At 31.0% G+C, this 16,469-nt stretch overlaps 3 protein-coding genes across 3 annotated transcripts; 1 reads left to right on the top strand and 2 right to left on the bottom strand.

Moving 5' to 3' along the window:
* The first annotated feature begins 6,228 nt into the window (after nt 1-6,228).
* On the top strand, nt 6,229-7,566 carry LOC130988292 (uncharacterized). The gene is made up of 2 exons (XM_057912103.1): nt 6,229-6,530; nt 6,948-7,566. Exons 1-2 carry the CDS (start codon nt 6,377-6,379, stop codon nt 7,184-7,186), a joined length of 393 nt encoding a protein of 130 aa, XP_057768086.1. The 5' UTR covers nt 6,229-6,376; the 3' UTR covers nt 7,187-7,566.
* Nucleotides 7,567-11,233: 3,667 nt separating this feature from the next.
* Nucleotides 11,234-11,944, bottom strand: LOC130988291 (uncharacterized). The gene is made up of 2 exons (XM_057912102.1): nt 11,848-11,944; nt 11,234-11,765 (listed from the first exon to the last, which is right to left on the bottom strand). The coding sequence occupies exons 1-2, from the start codon at nt 11,899-11,901 to the stop codon at nt 11,460-11,462; spliced, it is 360 nt and encodes a 119-aa protein (XP_057768085.1). The 5' UTR covers nt 11,902-11,944; the 3' UTR covers nt 11,234-11,459.
* A 1,014-nt stretch (nt 11,945-12,958) lies between these two features.
* On the bottom strand, nt 12,959-14,706 carry LOC130990416 (uncharacterized). Its single transcript, XM_057914651.1, has 3 exons — nt 14,190-14,706; nt 13,731-14,044; nt 12,959-13,654 (listed from the first exon to the last, which is right to left on the bottom strand). Exons 1-3 carry the CDS (start codon nt 14,704-14,706, stop codon nt 12,959-12,961), a joined length of 1,527 nt encoding a protein of 508 aa, XP_057770634.1.
* Nucleotides 14,707-16,469: the final 1,763 nt, after the last annotated feature.

Genomic DNA, 16,469 nt, shown 5'->3' with positions numbered 1-16,469 from the left:
TTTCGAAAATGAAGAAAAATGAGGAGGGGGAGTTTCTCATGCTTTAATCATCCTTTACACACATACATCACACACATATATCTCACAACAAGTCTAGATCTAAAAGACCAGGACACTTACTCAAGTAGTTTCAAGAAAAAGGAAATCTTCTCTCTATTCTTCAAGCATTAAACTCCACAAATCTTCTTGAATCAAGAGTATAAAGTGTTTAAGGACTAGATTTAGTGGAGGATTTCATCATAGTTACGTCTTGAGAAGCTTGAGCTTGGTCTCCAATGGAGGAGAGAAAGAATGGCGTGAGGGAGAGAGAAGAAGTTGAAGGGTCGAAAATGATGAGAATGACGGAAAGAGAGAGAAACTCTTTGGTTTTAATCAAGAATCTTACCCCTTTAAGATAAGAAGCATTAATTGCTCAAATAGTACTTTGTCTCCTCTCTTAGCAACATGTCTAATCCGCCTAATCCCACATGTGAGAAAAGATTAAAATAATGGGAGTGAGTGTAGGAATGTGTGGTGGTAAATAAAAATCATGTACTATCACAATTTCTCAAATATAAGCACACACTTATCAGGTAAAACAAATAACGTCAAACAAATAACTCACAAAGTTATCACATTAACAACATATCATCACTCGTCATTTCTAATCGTCATTCTAGCTTAATCCTCTTTATAGTGACTCTCAATCACTACCTCGACTCTATCTCTCGTCTTTCATCTCATCTCAAAATTTAATCAACGTCTCCATCTCAACTCTAACATCATTCTCAATTCTATCAACATCTCTATTTTACTCATATTATTATCCATCGATAACTTCCTCTCGATTTTATTAAGCTAGTCTTTAACTCTCATGGTTTTCAATGGTATTTCGATGCTACTTCAAGGTAATATCATCAAGGGTTCTCTCCTTCTCTTCCTCGACTCTATGTCGAACTCATTATTCCTATTTTCTTAATAGGACAGTCAATCTCTGATAACTCGGTATCCGGTAATTCAATTCCCGGTAGTCGGAAGTAAAATAAAATCTCAACTCAATTCAATCGGCATCTCTAACTCGATTTGTTTCTCAAATCTCATCACTCTAACTCCATCATTGGTTTGTCCATTCATAACTCTATTTAATAGAAAATCTGTCTTATCTGGTCATAAAGAAAATAATCTCGCATCTTGACATCTCAATATTCTCAGTAGTGTTAAAACACTATCTCCCAACATAAGGAAAAGTACGGGGTGTTACAACTTAGAAAAAGAAAAAAAATAGTAGGGGTCACGAATATCTTTAGTGCATGTATATTACATTAAAATTAACGATGAATTGTAGTAAAAACAATTTGTACATGAACTTATATCAGTTTCAATTTTAAAATATTTTGATTGCAACGCTATACAATTTAAATGTTGAGTTAATTGCACTTAATTGGTTGGGCCAACTTACAAAACTTTCAATCGTGGGAGAAGTCTAAGTTTCCAAATGGGTCTTTATTTCAAAGATTCAACGTTTTAATTTTTTTATCGGGTGGTTCTATTATTTATAGCCCACATTTTACTCATTATAGATTTATAGCTCCTTATTTAATAAAATATTAAAACTATTATTAGAAATACTATCTTACGCTTAAAATTATTACTCCTTCCGCCCTATTACAAATGTATCGTTACTTTTGGACACGAAAATTAAGAAATATGTAATTAGTAGGTAAATATGTAATTAGTAGGTAAAGTGAGTTGATAGAAATTATTTAAATATTAAATATAGAGAGAGAATATTGCCAAAAAATGAATAAAATATTTGTAATGAGGCATCTCATTATGGAAAGTGTGACATTTGTAATGGAACGGAGGGAGTATTAGAATTACTAATCATACTCCTTTTCTTTTTTCTTTTTTTTAATCGTACTCCTTCTTTTGGTATGCAATAATTTCACTAATCGTACTACTAATATCTGTTGTAACTAAGTATTTATGTATATGGATAATTGACAATTTCATTTAATATATTTGAAACAAATAAATTATACTCCACTTGTCCTCTTAATGCATACTCATATTTCTTTTTTGATTCGTTTCCGAAATGTGTGCTCATTTCATTTTTTTGGTAAGTATATTTTACACAACTCACTCATAACAAAAATGAACCCTTATTACACTACGTGAACTCAATTAATTTTTTAAAACACATTGTCAAATGAATATGTATTTGAAGGGCAGAGGGAGTATGAGACTCTTTAATTAATCTATATAATATATAAAAGATTAGTCTTTTCCCTCCAATTTTCTTTCTCTACTTTCACTAATTTTTTTCACTTTTTTCCTCTCCATTTTTTTCTTTAGTTTTTTTTTAAACATCATCAAATTTAATTCATGAAAAAAAAATACTTAATATACTATATCTTAAATTTAAGTTCGTGAAAATATCTTTAATATGGTATAAAAAAAAATCATCAATAATGAAGTTAAATGAATAAATTAGGAAAAAATTAAAATTACTTTTTTTTTTCTTTCTTCATTAATATTTTACAACTTTTTATTTATATTTATGTATGAAAATATTAATTTATTTATTATGACGTTTAATAATCTATAATACTAATAATAATGATAATGATAATGTGTAATGTAATTTTCATTATCAAATAATTTAAATTTATTTAATAAGTATAATTATCATTATACTTTATACAAAATTGAAAATATACGTTTATAATTCAAGATTTTATTGAGAAATTGATGTGGATTATTTTATTTTATTATTAATATATATATTTTTATTTGTTTATATGTATTTTTTATTATTTAAACATGTCATTTAATTTTGATGTTCGTCGTGCATCGCACGAATGGACGTTCTAGTATATCCTTATTTATTGATCATTATAAAAAAAATGGTAATTACAAAGAACATTAATTAAGAATATATCCTAATTAATCAAGGAAAAGAGAAGTAATTACAGATCTAATAGGAAACTAGATTATAATTCCAAGACATGCCCGAAAAAAGTATTAGAAAATTAGGGGATATTATATGAGTATGACTCATATAATATTACTATGATATACCTCATCTAAAAAAAATAAAAATAAAAAAAAATCACGATTTACCTAAAATATACTTGTCATACACACACACACACACATATATATATATATATATATATATATATATATATATATTATTGTCGATCCATAAAAATATACTTTCTACGTCTCTCATATTTATGCATACTTTTTTTTGGGTATATATATTTCTTAAATTTATGCATATTCTATTTTTAGACACCATCTACACATAATTTTCACAATTTTACCCTTATAATTTATACTATTTCACCCACAATTTATTTAATAATATTCTTTAATATGAGATCTTTTTTTCATGATTAATACTTTGATAATTTTTTTATTAAAATTAGTGTTAAAGGCAATTATGCATAATTATGGACGACGGAGGAAATACTTTACAATAATGCTATTATTTGTCCAGATAAAATATGGTTAAATACTTTTAGAAAATAAATTTATTTAAATCTTTTTGTTTAAAATAAAAATAATTTAGTTATTTTTATTATTTTCTCAATATTGTTTTTTTTCATAATTTTTAACAACCTTTTTAATTTTTATTATTTCTAAAGTACAAAAACTATAAAAATAACAATAATAATAATTAAGAAACATTAACAAATTATAAAAAAAAGCTAAAATGTGGATACAAAAATAAAATTAATTAAATCTTTTTAAAATTTGAACCAATTTTTTAAAATATTTTATATTTTTTTGTCCCGAACAAATTTTGGCGAAATAACACTACTCAATATTTTATTCATAAATACGAAAAGGGTAAGTTCAAAGTTGGTGGGGACTTACGCAAGGAGTGATAAATTAAAAGATGCTTCGAAATAATGATAATAATAGTAAAAGTTTCGATAGGCTTACAAAAGGTACCTGACATTTCACTTTAAACGGCCATTGGAGTAACTAAATTTCCTTATGCTTACACATACAACCACTCATTCCAACAAATTCAGCGTTGCTTTTTCCACCCTACATTTTTTTGCAATTTTTTGGTAACTTTTTTATTTTTATTAAAAAATAAATTAAAAATAAAAAATGCAAAAAAAAATTAAAAAAATAAGTACAATATAGAGAATATAATAAAATAATTAAATCCTATTTTTATTTAAAAAAATAAATTAAATAAATCAATATTATTCTTATTATATTAGTGTATGGGTGGCCACAATGTGGCTGCATAGATTTATTGAATAAATAAATATCTATTTCAATGGCATTAACGTGCCTCCGTGCGTGTAAGCGTGCTTCTTTAAAAACAAGTTTTTTTTTTCAACAAAAAAAAAAAAAAATTAAAAGAAGTTCAACTTTTTTATCATGTAAAAATAAATAGGCAAGAGAACTTGAACAATGAACATTCTTTTTTTTTTTTTCGTTATGAGAGAGTGACGAAGTTTGATTCCCAAATGGCCAAATCTTTCCCATCGGAAGTGGAAAGTGACCCTATCAGGCGGCGTGTCTAGAGCAACAACAATATTTGATTGGTTTAATTTTAAAATATTTAATTTAATATTTGTAGGTATGAACAAATTATAAATATTTGACCTGATATGAAATTGTAAACATACCAAAAGTTATTCTCAGTTTGATTCGAATTTTCTTGTTAAACTTGTTCATTAAACTCGATAAATAAATGAATTGAACTTCAACTTGCTAGTAGTATTTGGTAAGTTAGCTTGTGAATAAGCTCGTTAAGGAATTTAATTTGAAAATATAAATTATTATTAAGCTCATTAAGGTATTTTTTTTCATAAAAAAAATAATACGTCCTCCCGTACGATGCACAATCTCAAAATTAAGTGACATTTTGAATAAATAAATATATATATTAAATATAGTTTATATATATTTATATAATTTTATGTCAAATTTAGCGAAAAAAGTTATAATTATACTAATTTTATTTTCTTGATTATAATATATAGTCAAAAAATAAAATGAGTATAATCAACAATATTGGCACCCCTCCTTTAGTGCCGGCTCGGTCTAACGCTAAGGGCCAAGCGTTGGAGATGCTCTTACCTGTTTTTTTTTTTCTCATCTTATTGTAGTTCTCTTTTAGGACAATACGAATATTGTGACTTCTTGGCATGACTTTTTAAGATGAAGTCTTGTTTCTAATTCGTGGAGGATGTGACTAGGTGACGAGCTTTTGAATAATGTTGGGCATGTGAAATAGTAATACATATAGTTGTTAAATTCTCTCATGCTCAGTGTGAGGTCAATAAAACAACTTATAGTCTTGCTTCAAGTGATCCGGACCTATCACATATTTCATCCGTCTACCAAGAGTGCAATACTTTTGGTGAATATATATTTTAAGAAAATAGTTAGTAGATGTGTGTTAAGTAGAAAATAGTACTTATGGTTGAATTGAGTGCGAGACCATATAAAAATGAATGATTGTAATTAAAAGTAGAAAGTTAGATATTGTCTCCAATAAAAGAGTTACACTCTTTGTGGATGCTCAATCCAGTAATTGTGTTACACTCTTGGTGGACGAATGAAGTATAAAAATTCAAGGGATTTGAACCTCATGATATCTTCATTCTTCAAAATGAAGGCCTTTTACACACACACAAAAAAAGAAGTAAATAAATGAAAAGATTATTTGTCTAAAAAAATCAATATTAATATTCCCTTTCGTCCAATTTCAAATGACTGAACCTAAATTTAAAAATAAAATAAGGCATTAAATACTATTTTCCAGAGTTTTCTTACCACAACTTTACACTTTTATCATATATTTCTTAATTTTTATATTTAATTTTTTTGGGTAGTTTGAAGCGGGGACGGAGAGAGTAAAACGTTATACTCCATTCGTCCCTGAAATAAGTTAATCTTTTTTCTTTTTGAAACATCCCCAAATAAATTCCTCTTGCTTTTTTTCTATTTTTGGACAACTACCCCACCACTAATAATACTTTATTTATTATTACTTTTTATTTTTTCACAACTCTCAATACTAATTATAACACATTTTTATCCATTATCAATTCACTTTATTATTTTTTTTTTAAAACTCGTGTCGTCCCCAAAGGAAAACTTATTTGAAGGACGGATAGTAAAACACATAAAAAATTAAACAAATAACCCTTCAACATCCTTATAGAACACTTTATTAAAAAAAGAGCTACAAATGAAAAAGCAATTAAACAACTGCATCAGCCCAACTGCCACATTAAATAAACAAACCATTTTCCCTCTTCTCCCTCTCATTCCCATCACCAACTCTCTCTCTCTCCCCTTGTCTTTCTCTCTCTACACACAAACACAGAGGAACAGAATTGACAGATCGTCAGCAATCATGTCTTCGATTCTGTCATCACAGAGCGTGGTGTTGGCCACCGCCATGGCAGTTTCCGGCACAGTGATTCTGCTCGCCGCTCGCCGCCTCCAAAAGCCGCCGTCGACGACTGCCCATTTTCCACTGCTACCATCTTGCATCATTCCTTCCTCAGGTATGTATGAAATGTTGAATCAATCAACTTTAATTTCCCATTTTCGATTTATTTTGTGCCACTACAAATATTCAAAAATATACTACTTTGCATGCTCCAAAAGGGAAAAGAAAAGACAGCATTTTTGGAGTTGGGAAAAATTGATCTCTAGTATTCAATTTATTGTCCAAGAATCACGGATGGATCATGGATGTGATCATTAACTAATTACATGATAATATAAATATATGTTTTTTTGGTGTATATATGTCGTGTCATTATTAGAGGTCAGTTAGACTAGTTGTGTAATGTTTCATCTTATTGGAATATGTGGTATTTGATGATTAAAAAAAAAGTTGTTATATATATTTACTTATTTATAAAAAGAAATCCAGCCACATTATTTAAAAATTGAATGAATGGTGTGCATGTGGGCAGATGAAGGGAAGAAAAGGAAGAAGAAGAAGAAGGTGCACTTTGCAGAAGATGTGGTGGACCCAATTGGGAATAGTGAAGAATACCGGAAATCACATAAGGCTAATCTCAATAAATATTCAAATTCAACCACTTTAAATAAAGGTAGGAAAATTCAAGAAATGCCAGCCAATAGATTGGCCCTTTACAATGGCATGTTGAGAGATAGAGTCCTCCACAAGGTTGCATATGCATGTTCATGATCATCTTTGCAGATTGATATAATTTTTTTTTTTTTTGGGGGGGGGGGGTTTGTAACAAGAATTTGGTCAAAAATTTCTTTGTTTGTTAATATAGTTGAAGATTTAGCAATGAGTTGGAATTGTGGGTGTAGGAAATAGGAATTAATTAGATGGTGAGATTGAGCGGTTGAGGTATGTACAAAGGTTTCTTTCACAATATGCGAGAATGATGCTGCACCTAACCGGTCTGTCAAGATTGTTGTCTCGTAAATCACTCTACTTGTTGGGAAGTTTTGCATGTAAGAAAATGAGTTTGGAAAGTTTGCACATGCTCTTCTCTTGTCATCTTTTGAAACTTGATTAATGTTCTATTTTATAATTATTGTTGCACCCGTGCATTATATACAGTGTCGAATCTTTTATATATATAAAGAAAAGTTAAACAGAAAATGCTAAATATTTAGAGAATAGAGAATTCGTGAAAAAAAAAACGAACAGATCTACAATTTTTACGAACAAATCAATGCACCGCATGAACATCAATTTGCCCCGGGTTCGAATCTTGCTGGTGGCGAGTTTTACTCTTTTTTTACTAAATACGTCTGTTCGTTAGTTATGTTGATCTGTTCGTAAAATGTATAGACTTGTTCAAAATGAAATATATAATAATTCTCTGTTTAACTTTGACGCTATATATATATTTAAAATTTAGTTATTTATTAAAGATATATGGAATTGAAAGTTTTATAATGATAATTTTTGTCAAAAATATCCAAATTTTGTGATATTAAAGTAGCAGCAAAGTTGAATCTTAGATTTATACGTATTGGATCGATATATTTGAACAATCATGATATTATACATCTCTTACTTTGAGTACGAAGTTTTGTTTCTATTTCATCCACAAACTACGATCTCTCGGAGTGTATACATCAACTCTTCATCTTGTAGAATTATTTCAATCAATTTTTTTTTCTCTTCCATCGTTACAAACTATAACTTTTACAATTTTACGATAAACGATGCCAAAAACGTATCAGTTTAGAGAATAGAGAATTAAATTTAAAATTTTTACCTCACGGTTATAAAATACATTTTCAAGCACGCACAAGTCTCATTTTGATTGTTGGTCCGACATTATTTGGTTGTAAATTATTTATCAAAAAAAAAAATGATAGGTACAGTAATAATTAGAAATTATAGCTAGGTATCAAAAGAAAAATTAAGTGAATAAATTTTTGCTAGCAAGTGTGATTTTATTTTATAATTTTATTTAGTTACATTTATAAGTGTCACTATTTGTCAAAAAGCAGGCATGTCACTGTTGAAACATTTGTTGTAGTATATTATTTGCGTTCAATTAATCAACTTTTTATTTTATTTTTAATTTTGGATATGATGATATGAGGTAAAATATACGTAATTGTAAATTTCTATATTTTTTTATAAGCACGCATGCATGATGTGAGCTAATAAAAGTCAACATACAAATATACAATATATAAACATAAAGATTAAGTGCTATGTGCCAATTTCTCTCACCCTTTAACAACTGCATAGAGGCCAAGAATTGGGCATTATACGTTACTTCATTAATGCCACAACCTTAAAACAAAAATTAAATTATCAGCTTAACTTTTGTGGTTAGACTTTTTCTCTTACAATTTCCACCACTAAACAAGTGTGACAAAATATTTGTTAGGCAGACCAATGCAGATTGCATATAGGGGAAGTAAGAAGTAGCCAATGCAAGAAAGAGTTAGGTTTCGCTCTCTAACAAGAATTCAAATTCTACAAACTTAATTAATTTCTGAGAGGATATTGTACTAAATGAAATGCATGTGCCATCATCTTTGTCCCATGTTACTATTCTCTTTCCCTTGTTTTGAATATTTGGAAGAACTTAATAAAAGTTTAAATATAAAAACTGAATGGTGTGACCATGATACTCAGTTAATTCAAAAACTATACTAGTTTATATTGACTATATATGGAATTTCATAAATGATTAGAGAAAAAAGGTTTTATATAATCGTCATATAATGCTAGAGAATGAATTGTGTGTGACCAAGAGTACCTTTTTATCGTATCACATTTACACTTATATATATATAGGTGAAATCATTTTTTCACTCATAATACATTCAAAACACTTTTATTAAAATTCGTGTTGTCCTCATTTAGAACTATTTTTTTAGGATGAAGGGATTATTATTATTATTATTATTATTATTATTATTATTATTATTATTATTATTATTATTATTATTATTATTATTATTATTCTAAGAGTAGTTTAGTCATTTAATATTTATGTGTGTGTGTGTTTTAATTATTTGATATAAGATAGAAAATGTAATATTGACTACAATGCAAATAATAGTAAAACTAATTGAAATAAATAGACTAACATTGATACATTTTCAATTTTCTAACCCAAAAGTTCTACTTTCAGAGAATTTATCCATGAAATTAATTTTCAGTCGCAAATATCAATATATAAGTTATATAGCTAGCTAGGTATTCGTACAAAGAAATGTACACACATGGCTTGGAGTCAGACCACATGGACTAAAACATAAGAGTTTGGTTCCACGGCTAAGTTGATCAATTTCTTTTCGACACGAAATAAAGCAAATAAATGATTAAATATTTTTTTATTTATATTTATTTCATATAAGGAAATTGATTAATGTAGACGGTTCAAAAACAAATATTGATCAAGTTAATTGGGACGAAGGGACTACAATAAGTAAATTTGCAAAACTTTGAAATCTTGTACTCCCTCCGTCCCCAAATAACTTCATATATTTCATTTTTGGGACGTCCCCCAAATAACTTCCTATCCATTTTGGGATATTACACCACCACTAATAATATTTTATTTATTCTTATTTTTCAACATTTCATCATTTACAATACTAATTATAACACATTTTCACCAATTTCAATACTAATTATAGTTATATTTTTTTTCTTCACTATCAATACACAATAATTTTTTTTAAAAAAATTCGTGTTGTCTTTTATTGAGAAGTTATTTGGGGATGAAGGGAGGATATTAATTTGAGGGGTAATTATCCCTCAAAATTCAAAAATGATAAATTCAAAAGAAGACATATATAACCATTGAGCTAATTTCTGCATAAATTAAATGATTGTAATAACTAAGCTCTTTATTTTATACTCCGTATGACTCTAGTCTAATGTAAATGGAGCCGTAACAAGGAGTACGAGTTTATCTCCACACAATAAATATATAAATAGCAAAAAAAAAAAGAATTATATAAATAGCCACGTGCACACAATAAATATTGAAAATGTACAGTCAGGTAATACTCCCTCCATCCCTGAAATAAGTTTCTCTTTTTCTTTTTTGGAACGTCCCCAAATAAGTTCATCTTTCTTTCTTTCCATGTTTGGACAACTCACTACAAAAAAAATCGAAATTAACTACGGAAAATTCCGTAGCTAAACCGTAGCAAAAAATGATTAACTACGGAAATTCCAAAATTCACGACGGAATGACAAGGGTCGCGATATGCTTGGTCGTACTGTTCACCTGTGACGGGATATTCAGTCGTTAAATTTAACAACGGTTTAATGACGGAATATACCGTCGTTATTTTACTTTTTCATTTCTGTAATTTTTTTAAATAGCCGTCGTAAAGCCATAGCCATAAAGATATTATATTTCATTTTTTTAATAATCCGTAGTGAATCTGTAGCTATATACAGATATTTTTTTTAACATTCCGTAGTAAAACCGTAGCTATATATAGATTTCTTTTATATTTTTTTAATAATCCGTAGTAAAACCGTAGCTACATATAGGTATTTTTTTTTTTAATAATCCGTAGCTACATATAGGTATTTTTTTATTTTTTTTATATTCCGTAGCAAAATCGTAGCTACATACCGGTATTTTTTTTGGTATTTTTTTTAATATTCCGTAGTAAAACCGTAGCAATATATATATACTTTTTATTTTTATTTTTTTAATATTTCACAGTAAAACCTGTTTCTAATAAATACAAAATCAATGCAATATTTAAATTAATAATCATCTCAAAATCAAACTAATAAAATATCATAAAGGATACCTGTTAGTGTAATAAATTCATAAACATCTAAATAAAAATCTGATATCAATATATAATAAGTACAAAACATGTATCTAGGGTGGAGACGAGGAACGGGGGAACGACCCTGAGGATGATTGGAAGAATTTCATAAGTTGAGAAATTTGTTGTTGCATTTCCAATTGCCTAGTATCCATTTCTACTTCTTTTCGTCATCGCTCCTGCACCTCAGCCTGTAGAGTAGCCTGTAGAGTAGCCTCTCTCTGTTGTGTCTGCTCTAACTCTGTCTGGAGCTGTGCAATCTGAGCTGAGACTGATGCTGAAGGAAATTGAGACGAGCACGTCGAATGAGTGCTCGTCGAACCAGTGGAACGCATCTGAGACATAATGCCCAATCCGAGTCTACGCCCCTTCGGATCTGGCGTCACCACCTCCCTATAGATCTGACTGACCTCATCTGGAGTGACATCTCGTCCAAGAGTAGAGCGTAACTCCTCGACTCGACGATGTATCTCAAGCTATATTTAGATGCATTACAAACAACTTAAAATGTGATAAAATAGAATTAAATGCTTAGAATAAAATGTTTATATTACTTACACCCTGAGTCTGTGCCCGTCCATCGAACTGTCCTTTCTTAAAGTGCATCCTCATGAAAGTATCATACTGTGCATCTGCGATATGAATGTTCTTCTCACGAGCCTGTAATAAAGAAAGATGATTCAAAATTAAATTATTGAATTTTTTACAAAGATAAAAACACGTTTGCAATAACTTACCACATACTCAGCATGACTAATAGCATTGCGAGAGCCTCCATAGTAGATAGATATCCATGTACCTGGACCAGCAGGTTCAGATCGACGATTCTTGCTCGCCTGCTGCGACTTAACTTGGAATTCAGGTGTCGCCCAATATTTCTTCCACTTTGTAACAATGTCTTTATGAAGAAATTGAGGTTTGCTCCCTTCATCGATAATAACCTTACATCCATGGACAAAATCTTTATAAGCATGCCTAGCTTGTGAGATCCATGTCTTACGAATGACGTCCGAGCTGTAAACTTCCCCATCCCATGTAAAAGCTTTCTACAACACTTGAATTTGAAGTTAGTATAAATTTAATGATATCTAAACGAAATAATTACTATAATATACCTTAAACTCATCATAATATACATCTATGGTGCTGGGCGACAAACTCTTCCAATTGACGCCTTCAGGATCTATGAAGCCCTGAAAGCTTGAAGTAGTTGTGCATCGGATGTTCTCAGTCGGCCTCAAAATGCTGAATTATAAAGTATTGAATTCAATATTAGTAACTCAAATTAAATATATCATAACATTTTACTTAACTCGACAAACATATATACATACCCATTTTCCAACCAACAGATCAGCCTACCGTCAGGTGCTAAGTCTGGACGGATTGCCGACGCCTGCGTCTCAGAAACGTGTGTCTCAGTAGCACGAGTCTCAGGAGCACGGGTCTCAGTAGCACGAGATCCAGTCGAGTCTGAGTCGGTGGAATGCGAAGCAGTACTACTCATCTTCTATCTAAAAATGGTATATGATAGTGATATAATAATGAATAATTACTATGATCATTAAAAAAAATAGAGAGAAAAAAATGATTGCTTAGTGATAACATGCATTGTATCTTGAAAATGAAGTAGACAAGTAAATGTTGACAAAAATTAACAAAATAATAACTATTCTATATCATCTAAATCATCAGCTTCAGAGGATGATGTTTCCAGAATGCTTTCATGAATTGCATCTTCATCTTCATCCTCATCCTCTACCATGTCTACCAAGCCACCATCAGGATGAACGGGAATTGGATCATCATCTATTATTGTATGATGTACTTGGGTAAACAACTCCTCTTGGAAAGGCAAAGAAGTTTCATTGCTCGAAACTTCTACTAGCGATCTTGCCTTCACTTTGCAAGCTGCCAACCAGTTTCGCCTAGTCACATTTTTACTTGGGTATGTGCAGTAATAAACTTGAATAGCTTGTGATGCTAGGACAAATGGTTCATATTTATTGTATAAATGAGTTTGGTTGATGGAAACCAACTTAAATTCTCGATCCACAAACGTCCAAGTTGGAGAAGGGTCAAACCATTGACACTTGAACAAAGTGGTTTTTTTGGTTGGTAGCCCAGGATACTCCAAAATCACAACCTCCAACAAACGCCCATAATAATCTTGTTGAACTCCACCTAACACCGACCCCTTTACACAAATTCCACCATTGTCAGTTTTGTTTCTCGACCCGTATTCCACTGTCTGAAATTTAAATCCATTGACATAAAAACCTTGATAACATGTCACCCTTTGTAATGGCCCCAACGACAAATGACGCAAGTATATGTTGTCAATTTCATTGCTTGGATCTCCAACCTAATACAAGTAAAGTGTCAATAAAAAGAAAATTAACATGTAAATAATTATGTGAAACATTTATTAAAATTCTTACATATGATTTGAACCAATTGGCAAACTCAGTATCAAACTTGATTTGGAGCTGATTGGCCGTGATCCTTGGGAATTTATATTTGATTTCATCAAAGAATAACCCAGTGTATGTGTTTGTAACCTCTGGGCAATTGTTAAGGACATACAAATGTGCAGCATCATACTCTTCTTTTTGCAAAAACCTTGACGAATTCTTCCCAAATACTCTACCAATATTCTTGAAAATAGTCAACATATGTGGGTGATCTTCAATACCACTAGATGATGCACCAACAAGGTTTCTTGGAATATTTCGTTGTATAGTTTGAATATGATCTTTCAAAATAATAGGAACAAAATGCAGAAGCTTCTTCAACAAGATATGCATTTGTGATTGATCCTTCAACCTTTGCTTTGTTTTTAACAGTTTTTTTCAACTTTCCTAAGTACCGCTCAAACGGATACATCCATCTATACTGACCTGGCCCTGCCAACAATGCTTCATATGCCAAATGGATTGGGAGATGTTCCATTGAGTCAAAGAAACTGGGTGGAAAAATGCGTTCCAATTTACAGAGAATTACTGGAATATTTTGATGCATTTGCCGAAGATTATCAACTTGAAGATTTGGTGATGTCAATTCTTTAAAATATAGACACAAATCTGTTATTGCCTTCCACACATTAATCGGAAGAAGTTCTTTGAAGGCAATAGGCAATATCCGTTGCATCATCACATGACAATCATGGCTCTTTATTCCAAACATTTGCAGAGTGCTCAAATTCACACATCTCCCCAAATTTGAAACATATTCATCAGGAAATCGGAGTTCTTCAATCCACTTCAAAATAATACTTTTGTCATCATTATCGAGCATATAAACAGCCTTTGGATACTTACCAGTAGCACTGTTGCCTTGCAATTCAGGCCTGCAACAAAAAAGATTTAATTCTTCGCGGGATTTGTTAGTGTCTTTTGTTTTGCCTCTAGCATTCATGATAGTGTTGAATATATTATCAAACACATTTTTCTCAATATGCATAACATCGAGATTATATCGGATAAGTAGTGAACTCCAATACGGCAAATCCCAAAAGATGCTTTTTTTTCTCCAACCAGACTCGTATGATCGTTGGCGCTTAGATATACGCAGTCTGGTTTCCGGTACTGTTAATTCAGTAACCTTTTTTTTATCCCTAATCGCTCTATCTCTGCCAATATTTGATGTCCAGTTAGTTTTGCTGGGGGACCTTCTCTTACTTGCTTATTTTTTATAAAAGCAGTTTTATTGCGACGAAAAGGATGATCAACAGGTAGGAACCTTCTGTGACAGTCAAACCACGATTGTTTACCACTTAATGGCAATCTAAATGAATTTGTATCATCAAGACAATGGGGACATGCCACTTTGCCAGATGTACTCCACCCAGAAAGCATAGAATAAGCTGGAAAGTCGCTAATTGTCCATAACAATGCAGCTCGCATCTGGTGTGCTCAAGTTTACTTTACTTACCGAATACTTTGAGGCTCACGAGCCTAATCGAGCCTATACGAACTTTCTAAATTTATATTTATATTCAAAATATTGATTATTTTATTTTAAAAATAAATTATTTTATCTAAAATAATAAATATATTAATTATTTTCTTATAACAAACAAAATTAATTAGAGATTTAATACAATTATTATTAATTTTAGTGGATAAATATAAGTTATGTCTACTAATAATTTATATTTTTCAAGCTGAATCACTTGACGAACATGTTTACGAGCTAACGAGCTGAATACTACTAAGCTCAAGTTTGGTTTGTTTATTTTACGAGCTTCTCTAAACGAACTTGAACGAGCTTTTTTCGAGCCGAGCTTCGAATAGTTCACGAGCGGCTTGGTTTGTTTACAGCCCGACGCATCACACCATCATCTTGTGACGTCCCATGCCAACGCATTTGGGCTGCAGTAGCATTAGATGCGTTCAACCTTTGTAGCCTTGGAGTTAATGGAAAATAATGCATTTGACTGACTGCAATCATCCTTTGCCTTCGGCTCCCATCCTTTGTCTGTTTGTACCGTTTTGCTTCACAAAACTTACATTCATCCAGATTTTCATCAACCCCTCAAAAGAGCATGCAATTGTTTCGGCAACAATCAATCTTCTCAACGGGTAAACCCATCCCACGTAGAAGCTTCTTTGCACTATAGAAATTATCTGTAACCAAGTTGTCTTCAGGTACTATCTCCTTGATCAACTCCAAAATTTGATCAAAACAATGTTCCGATAGGTGGTTCTCGGATTTTATGTTCATCAACCTCGCCACAAGTGACAATTGTGTGTGATTCTTACAACCGGGCCATAATTCTCTATCAGTAGCCTTCAACATATCGTATAACAGTTGAGCAGCAGGATTTGGGGGTTCTTCCACTACGCTTCTACTAATAAATTGTGCATTTACAACATCCATTATCATTGTCTCATACCTATTCTGCACACCATCAGGTGGTCCAGTTGATACAGTTTGTGAAGAATTTAGGGGTTCACCGTGCATAACCCAATTCTCATATTTAGGAATAAACCCATTTTTTGCTAGATGAACCCTCACAATCATAGGATCGTCCCATCTTTTGTTCTTGCATTTAGTGCAGGGACACTTGATCATTGATTCATACATGAATCTTGGTTGAGACAATGCATAATGAACAAAGATTTCAACACCCTCAACGAACTCCTGGGTAGTACTACCCCACCACTAATAATACTTTA

Source organism: Salvia miltiorrhiza, chromosome 6, assembly GCF_028751815.1.
Source record: "Salvia miltiorrhiza cultivar Shanhuang (shh) chromosome 6, IMPLAD_Smil_shh, whole genome shotgun sequence".
NCBI lineage: Eukaryota > Viridiplantae > Streptophyta > Magnoliopsida > Lamiales > Lamiaceae > Salvia > Salvia miltiorrhiza.
The sequence above is the reverse complement of the archived record's forward strand: the minus strand, read 5'-3'. Positions and strand labels throughout refer to the sequence as shown.